This window comes from Haplochromis burtoni, unplaced genomic scaffold, assembly GCF_018398535.1.
Source record: "Haplochromis burtoni strain Fernald_Lab_line unplaced genomic scaffold, NCSU_Asbu1 Contig_118, whole genome shotgun sequence".
Classification (NCBI taxonomy): Eukaryota; Metazoa; Chordata; class Actinopteri; order Cichliformes; family Cichlidae; genus Haplochromis; species Haplochromis burtoni.
Window position 1 is genome coordinate 938317 of NW_024582479.1, and position 8794 is coordinate 947110.

The following is an 8794-nucleotide window of genomic DNA, read 5'->3' on the forward strand; positions in this document are numbered from 1 at the left end:
TGTTAATAACTTGTAATGTAAACGTCACAGTTAATTAGCCAAGAGTGTACAAAGAGCACATGAATGTAAGAGTGTAAAACTGTGTGGCTAGCAGTCAGTGTACCTGCTACGGTGCTGCAAAGATGTGAAATTCGCACAGGTGCTTATGGCTTAGTTAACATAAGCAGAGCCCTTATAATTAAGAAGTATGTCACATTGTGTTATTTGTATGCTAAGAATATCTGTTAAAAGGCATATAGCCTTCTGTAGTCTACATCACCGTTTTATGTTCTGGTCTTTGCATACATCATGATAACTGAAAAAAAATGAAAAGGAAAAAAATGGCTAATGTTTAAAAAAAAACAGTAAAAAGTTCTAAGGTAGAACTGCACAGGCTTCAGTTCATAGGTACAAGAGGGTGATATCTCAATCCCTTCATAAGAATCTTGGAGCCTCTTAATCATGTCACTGAGGAGTGAGAATTTCACCATCACTGCTGTACCACGATTACGTGACCACAGTGGTAGAGGAAGACCACTGGGTGTTCTGGAGTGTGGATCAAAGAAACCATATTTGCCTGAATTGGATCTGAACACTGCGATACACAATCCACTCATAATCAGTAAGGCATACTGCACATCTGACAACAGGCAGCTCAGTCCTGCTTCTAAGATCAGAAATGTATCTACTGTTTCCTCTGGAGGTTCTTCATATGTCCCAAGGCTGTGTCATGTCAACATGATATATAGACCTGCAATCATCAACTTTGTCTGGAAGCTCATCGGTTGCCAAATGAATATTTTTTGGAAATCTTTTCTTGGCCTCTTTGTACATCATATCACCTTTATCCAAGACCAGATTAAGGTCAGCCGTAGTCAAGTTTTCATTCGCATGAATCAAAGCAAGAAATATGAGTGAGTTGCATATGCACTGACTGTTTCTAGAGTCTTCATATTTAGGATGAGCCTGGCTGTGAGATGCACAGACATGTGTTACAGAGGGCTGGTTTTCAAGGTTCACTGTTTCTGCCTATTCCTCTGCGGGGCAACCTGCATATGGCCAATAAAGCATTCATTCATTCATTCATTTACAGCATCAGCATAAGATACCTGTTGTACATGTGCAGGAACAAGGCCGTTTTTATATAACTCTGCAGTCCTGTGTGATCATCATTCGGGTGTTGAGAGATTTATGTCAGCGGGTTCCCACCTGGGGGAAGATCCCCTGCTGGGTAAGTGGCTTCATTTATCCTGTTTTTGCTTATTGATGAGGTTTTCTCTCTTTCATTTGTCTTGTTGTTTGTCTGCTTGGTCGATCTACGAAGGAACATTATGCAAAGCATGCTGAGCATTCATAACTCGGTCAGACTCGATTGGACTGTGTGGGAGGCGATAGTTTCAAATGTCCTAAGCTGGTGTTTAATGGACAGGCAGTACGACAGTATACACGTGACATGTGATGTCTTCTTCCATTTGACTGTTTCTTCTTCCAGGCGATGGAGCTGCTGGTGGAGAAGGTTATCAGCAGTGCCACAGGCCCACTTAGCCCAGGGGAGGCAATGCGCAGAGTCCTGGAGTGCATCTCCACCGGCATCCTGCTGCCAGGTCACACACACACACACGCGCTAAGGAAAGCAGTCGATGAATGCCACGTGCAGAACTTAGTCGCATTTGCTTCCCTTTGAGCTGCTACAAAATAGCGATTAACTCTCTTTCTCCTGCCTTCACTCAGACGGACCAGGTCTGATGGACCCCTGTGAGAAGGAGCCAACAGATGCTTTGGAAAGCATGGAACTTCAAGCGAGAGAGGACATCACTGCCGGTGCACAGGTACCCACACACAGCTGTACACCTGAGACCATCATAGGCACTAACAAGTAGGGATGGGAATTTAGCGAACCCGATTCCAATATTGATTCAGTCCCTTCTCGTTGTCTTATCGCTCCGCTTTGAGAGTCACCGTTGCTAAGCAACATATCAAAAAGACGTTACGTTCATCATTCATGCAGATTAACACAAATCCCTGTCCTAATGAGGATACACGTGTGACCTTTGTCTTAGCATTTAGGTGGGAAAACGCAAAGCAAAAATAAGAACCAGCACAAAGACGCTTTAATGCGATCGCCATGGCGATTCTACTTTAGAAACACCAACAGGTAGAAGCTGAGCTGCAGCCCGGGGTCGGCGTTCGCTCAGCTTTTACTCTGGGTTCTTGGCTAGCTTAGCGTTAGCATGCCGTCTGTGCAGATGCTTGCAAAGAGCCAACGTTGTGTGTGTTAGCAGTACGATGCAGTTGTTTCTGTCCTGGGTTCAGTTTGCCATCGTGCTGTCGTCCCTTTGTGCAGTAAAAATAAAAGTAATGTCCATATTTTTCTCCTCTGATACGTCTGAAATCGACTGATTGTAGCACAACTGGAACCAGTGAGTAGGATTCACAGGCAGGCAGGCTAATAAGTCCAAGGAAGTGGAGTACTGGATTCCCATTCCTGCTCAGACTTCTCATGTTCAACCCCACTGCCATAAAGAACATTCAGGAAGTTGTTCATAACATCCTCTGTAAAACTGTAATAACTTCTCGTTCTGTGACAGGTGAACACACCTGTGTTTCTCTATTATACCTTCATGCTTTCTTATTGTGCATATTATATATTAATGCAATTTGCACGACTCTCACACAGTATCAGTCTCACTTTTTAAACTTAATTTTTACTCTATTTTCTGTTTTATCACTGTTAATTATGTATAAGCATCTCTCATAGTATGAGCTCTTAGTAAGCACTTTAACTTTGTCTATCTATCGATTGTATCCTCTCTGTTCCCAGCATGCTCTGCGGCTGCTTGCTTTCCGTCAGATCCACAAGGTCCTGGGCATGGAGTCCCTGCCAGCATCCAAGGCCAGCGCACGTAACCGCAAGCGTCGACGGGATGTCAGCGAGACGGGCGAAGGCGAGGGGGAAGGCAAAAAAGACAAGAAGGAAGAGGCGGCGAGTGCTTGACCTCTGCCTCCGGAGCAGAGGCATTTACTAGTTTAGAGACTGGTAGAATGTCACAACATTAAACGTTCTTTCTTTTCTCGAAAAACAATCTTAACACGCAGCTATACACGTACAAATATAACTTTGACTCTACATGTTACACATCTACCCTTAAACTGTGGGGGATGAAGCTTCGGAAGGAGGGAAGGGACTGACGATTGGTTGCAATTCCTTCTGATTTCAGTGTGCGGAGTGAATAAAGGGAGTAAACTCCTCTTTTTACACGCAGTATACGAACCACCACTAATTTGTGTGCCGTTGTGTTGTTTGCTATGATGTTAAAGCCTCCAGTGCAGTTTAAACATCAGCACCTTAAACTTTATTTGCAGCTTTTCTCCCTGAAGAAAAAGCTGGACGCTGCTGCTCTTCGGGCGAGTTCAGTTTTATCATCCCGACTCTTGAATTAACACTGGTGCAGAATATTTGCTGCTGAAACTGGTTTCTAAGATTGTGAAAAGTGGGCAGGAAGCTTTGAAACTGTGAGGGAGGTCAGATAAGAGTGAGCGAGCACAGTACATGAAGTGATCTTTACTTTGCTTAAAGGTAACACACACAAAAAATCCCCGCGGTTTCCAAATAAGTCTAAAATAACCGGCCCACCAAAGGTGGCTTTCTCTGGTGATAGTTAATCTGCCTCTGAAGGGAGAAATCTTCCTTGGTGCAGTTCAGTAGCATGCTGAGGGACTGAAGCACTGTATGCAGCCATAATTGTATAATTTAAATAATATTACCTAGTAATCTTTTTTTCTTCCAGAGTATGGTTAGAAGAAGAGAGAAAATGAGACTGAATACTTACTGAAATGACTAAATCGTTATAGTCCTTTTGACTTTCTTCCTTGTGCCTGCCTCATGTTATGTATTACTGATTAAGAGGAACAATTATGGGTTTTGTCTGGTTTGAATCCTGATGAGCGGTATGTCACAGAGACAACGGAGCCGACGTTTTACGCACCTCTGGCTCAGAGTTGATGCGCATTTTTAGTTTTATCTTCATTTACCAACAGCATCACAGTATACTACTTGCTTATTTTATTTCCGAGGGATGCTGCGGTCTGTTTTTTGTATTGTTGAAACGGGAAGCGTGAACCTCTCTGTCCTATTATTTGAATGTCTTTGTAGTGTTGCCTAAAGTTGAGGGGAGATATTAAAAATAAAGAGGAAAAAAACACTCTTCGGGCTTTTTCTGTCTTGTGATGTAATAAAAAGCGTCGCTGTGTCTCAAACTGCGCTTTCCTAAATATTGAGGAAGTGGTTCACGCGGACATTGAGCGCGCGCCACCGCGAGCGCTCACACGGCTCTGAGATGTGAATAAAGACGAGGAGCGGCTGCGGACGGGCTGGAGACGATGAAGGAATTCGGCCGAAAATAAGTTTGACGGAGAGTGCCCGCTGAGGACGCCTGGAGCCTGGTGGTTTCTCCTGCTGACAGGCTCTCCCCAAAGAGCCGCAGGTACTGAAACATTTATGCCGACGAGGACTCGGACGGACGGCGCTGTCTGGGCGTTCATCTTCTGGCTTTGACTTCGACAGAGGCGGATTTATCGAACAGCAGCTTTGAATTGTACTGCATCTGTTTGCGTTTTATTACAGGACAGACGGCGCTTTTTATCTTTCCTGGCTGCCCTCTTGTTTGCTCGGCCAGGTGTTCAAAGAATTATCCAGCCAGCCCTGCTGATGGCAAAGGTACGTACTGCAGATGTGTGCAGCTGTATTTCAGATTATAGGCTAACGCTAATGTGATTGATAAAGTATGTACTAAGTACATACTTCAAAGTACTCATGTCTTAATCCAAATTTACACCCGAGTGTCGGCTTTATTTATACAGCACATTTAATTACACGTAAACCATAAAACCACAAACCGTGTAGTCGGGCAAGAAAACCAAACAAGTAGGATACAAGTCAACACAAACACACGGTTATGAACTGTAAGCCTGTCAGAATTTAAATCTTTTGAACCGTAAACACAGATGTAACTGACCTCAGATCAGCAGGCAGCTTGCGCCAAATTACCGAAAGCGCCCTCAGCTGAGATCTGATTCTCGGGACAGTTAAAAGATCTCAACCTGCTCAGGTCTGACTGCGCAACTCAGAGATGCACTGGTGGCCAAACCCTTTGAGTGCGTTATGAACTAATAAAAGGGGTTTTTTCCCCCAATAAAGTGACTTCAGCACTATTTTGAATTCTATATGTGCGTGTAAGGATTCAGGACGAGCTGAAGTAGTCCTGATGATTCTGATACTGCTGCAGATACAGAGTTCTGCGGTATTGCTCCACGGGCAATTTTCTCAGTGAGTTTCATATGAGATTTTTCTAATTTTTGATATATATTTTTAAAAATGTAACATGCAGTTCCGTTACAAATAATGTTATGGACTTTATTGTGTTTCACAGAAATAGATGATAAATATCAGAGCTGGCACCAGCTCACCGCCGACTCTGTCACTAAATCTGCCATAACATCGAGTCAGTCTGATATCAATCTCCGTTTGAATGAGGTCAAGTTGGCAATCACACGCAATGCGTTCCTGGTAATACAGCCGTAAACTGTGACAAACTGTCAGAAATCACATATCTGTTACTGTCTACGTACACAGAAAACCACATTTAACTTCTACACTTGTTTCTCAGCATCCTTCCTGTTCTGTAGGAATATAACCTGAATGCAACCAGCTGGCACTCAGTCACTGACTCATTCAAACTGACCGCAACATGTTGAAAATCTGTCTGCATTTATAATTTAAACAGCAGTTATTCAACAGTATCCCAGAGAATGAGTCCAAGTCAGACTGCGACTGTTTGCAGAAAGGTTTCCTCCTGTCAGGCGACCTGTGCAGTGATCTTGCGATCAACTGGATGAATGTGACAAATTTAAGTACAATCAGCACACAGCCACAGATATCTATTTTTTTTAAATTAATGAATCTGTTTAATTGTTTATGCAAGGTGTTGTCCTGTTTTTGCTTGTATGACTGAGCCATTAGTTTGCTTTGAATTAGGACGTTGGCTTTGTCAAGCCAAATGTGTCCAGGAATCTTTTGGCTTTAATGTATTAAACAGCATTAATCGATGTAAAACCTTTGGAAATATCAGGAACTTGCATGAAGGAACAGAGAATCACATGTGCCCTTTTACATTAACAATACTGCCATTAAAACACTTCAATAGTCATGATTTTTACCTTATTTGAACAAATGAACAAAGGCAAGATGGAAATACTGGCAGTGCAAAATGTCAGAGTTCATATTTATTCAGGGTGGGGACAGAAATGATACATCATAATGTGGCAATATTGTATCAATACAGGGTCACTAAATGTTAAAATTTTATTAGACAAAATTAAATATTCTGGGAATGCTACGGACAAGACTTCTCATCTCATCCTGAGATGACGTCAACCGAGAAAACTTAAATTTCTTAACTCGTGTTTTCTCTACCTTACCATGCAGTGTTTCAAAAACGATGCTCATATGTCACAAACTCTTTGAGAACTTGATGCGTAGGCTATCATTCTCCCCCAAACGGAGGGAGTCTGTCATCGTTTCCATTTGTTTCTCTGTCTGTTTGTTCGCAGTCTGTCCACAGTTTTCAGTAGCAGATAATAACATTTAATTCTGATGGAAATCAGGCAAAGGTCATTGGTCAGTAAAAGGAAATCAGTTGATCATTTCATGGAGGTCCAATATTTGTCGCCGGTAGATATATTTACTAAAATTCTTGGCCAAAAGATCCGACCTCCAAAAAACAAAAAAAGGAAATTCTCATTTTGTTGGTGTATTTTTTACGTCGACCAGAATAAAGTCGACAACCAACCACCAAACCAAGACGGGCTGTGGGTGTCCAAAAGAGATGTGTTCAAATGCTTTGGTTTTATGCTGGTTGTTCAGTGGTCTCACAAATCATCACTACAATACACGACAAGTAAAAACGTAAAATAACACGTGTGAGTCCTAAAACAGCAAGTTTAGCAAAGCAAACTCAAAGTGTGACTCACAGTCATGGGTCAGTGCCCTTCTCATAATTTTCCTTTGCCTCCTTAGATGAGTTGGGCTGCCGGTACTCAGTGTGTAGCCAAGGGGGATCACAAAAAACCCAAACCTGGAGAACTGCTGTACCGCAAAGGAGACATCCTCACTATTGTTGACACAACCACGGTACTGTCACTCACCGTCATGTTTTACAGATGCTGCAGAGCTTTAGAGGATTTTTATTTGGAAGAAACTGAAACTGATAAAGCGAACTTTGCTCTTTTCTAGAAGAAGGGATGCTACAGAGCCAGACACAACACCACAGGAGAAGAAGGAATCATCAACGCCACCAATGTGCGTGAAAGAGAGGCTCTGCGAGTCGACCCCAGCCTCAGCCTCATGCCGTAAGTCACCTTGTTTTTCTCTCACATGAAGGTACTGAGGGCTCACGTGGGTGTGTTTCCCTCTTGTTTTCAGCGATCACATGCAGTGTGATGCTCGTCTCTTTATTTAGTTTCCATTGTGGTCAGCCCTTAACTCTTTAGATTTCTAGTTTTCTTCGAATGGATCTCTGTGGTCAATAGCCCCATAGTACTCACTCTGCCAGTCTGCCAGCACATTTTGTTATACTGTCAGAGAAATAACCATGAAGCCCAGTCTCTGGAGTATTTCACCCCTCTAAACGATATCTTTTCTCTCCAGATGTACTCTAGTACGTAACGATTTACACTGAATCTCTTGATAATTAAACAATGGTAATCTGCGGCAAATACACTCTATTCTCTTACGCGTCCGCGTTGAGTGAGTCTAATAACACTCGTGCATATGTTTGGCATTTACGGTCACCGGAGAGCTTGATCACATTTTTGAGCGTGTTATGCAGACTGACTATTCGGCTTGGCGTATTGGCTTGAATACTATATCAACCTAGCCAGTGGTCTGCGTTGTATCACTCTTCTGAATAGAGATGTATCTTCTTCTTCCTCCCTCGCTGTGGGTTCTCAGAGTCATTGATGTTTGCTACTTAAGTAACAGAGGCCGCCCATGGCCCCGCGGAGGATGTTGTTCCTGGCTAGTAGGCACTTCTGCCGACAGCGAGAGCAGTTTCGTCCCAATGAACCTTCGTTGCGACTCGTCCTGGTGGTTACACCCCTGAATGACGCCTCACCATTTTCGAATCTCTACTATTAATATGCATGTTAAATGTTTTAGGAGGGCGTCTCCCTATGTGTGTAGGAAGGTATCAATTGGCTACCTTACTTAGCGTATAATATGATTACCAAGGACCGACAGCCATATCGAAGTGTCACATCTCCGATAAAACCCCAAGTCCCAGGTCAATTGTGTCCTCCGTAAAAGTTCCAAGTCAAGTCACCAAACGCCTCTCTTCTAGAACACTTTTTTCAGAATTTCAAGTCTAGAAGTCATAAAATTTAATGACTCGCCAGAGACTGCAAACTCGCAGTCCAAGTACATGGTTGCTGAGTCCACACCCTCTGCAAGAATATAACGCGGTCGCTGGAAGATATGCGCGAGGTGGAGTTTATCACAGAGACTCATGTCACCAACATTTGGACCACGTTTGTGATACAAGCTTTGTTTTCATGCAAGAGAGAGTTGTGGATGGTCTCCTCAGAGAATACAGTCCCTTTAAACAGTGGATTACGATCTCCTATAGAATTGTGACCAAGCTGCAAAACAACGCTGGAATTCTGAGTTTCACAGTGTGAACAAGCTGAGTGTGATTTTCCTCAGAGAAGACAGTGTGTCTGCAAAGACCAATGCTGATGGTGTCAAACAGGCAGGTCAACA

At 43.0% G+C, this 8794-nt stretch overlaps 2 protein-coding genes across 2 annotated transcripts; both read left to right on the forward strand.

The window, feature by feature from the left end:
- Nucleotides 1-1133: 1133 nt before the first annotated feature.
- LOC121815014 (zinc finger RNA-binding protein 2-like) lies at nt 1134-4183 on the forward strand. The gene is made up of 4 exons (XM_042223694.1): nt 1134-1210; nt 1472-1583; nt 1711-1808; nt 2801-4183. Exons 2-4 carry the CDS (start codon nt 1475-1477, stop codon nt 2972-2974), a joined length of 381 nt encoding a protein of 126 aa, XP_042079628.1. The 5' UTR covers nt 1134-1210; nt 1472-1474; the 3' UTR covers nt 2975-4183.
- Nucleotides 4184-4305: 122 nt separating this feature from the next.
- On the forward strand, nt 4306-7515 carry LOC121815015 (megakaryocyte-associated tyrosine-protein kinase). The gene is made up of 4 exons (XM_042223695.1): nt 4306-4463; nt 4604-4696; nt 7055-7168; nt 7271-7515. Exons 2-4 carry the CDS (start codon nt 4688-4690, stop codon nt 7388-7390), a joined length of 243 nt encoding a protein of 80 aa, XP_042079629.1. The 5' UTR covers nt 4306-4463; nt 4604-4687; the 3' UTR covers nt 7391-7515.
- Nucleotides 7516-8794: the final 1279 nt, after the last annotated feature.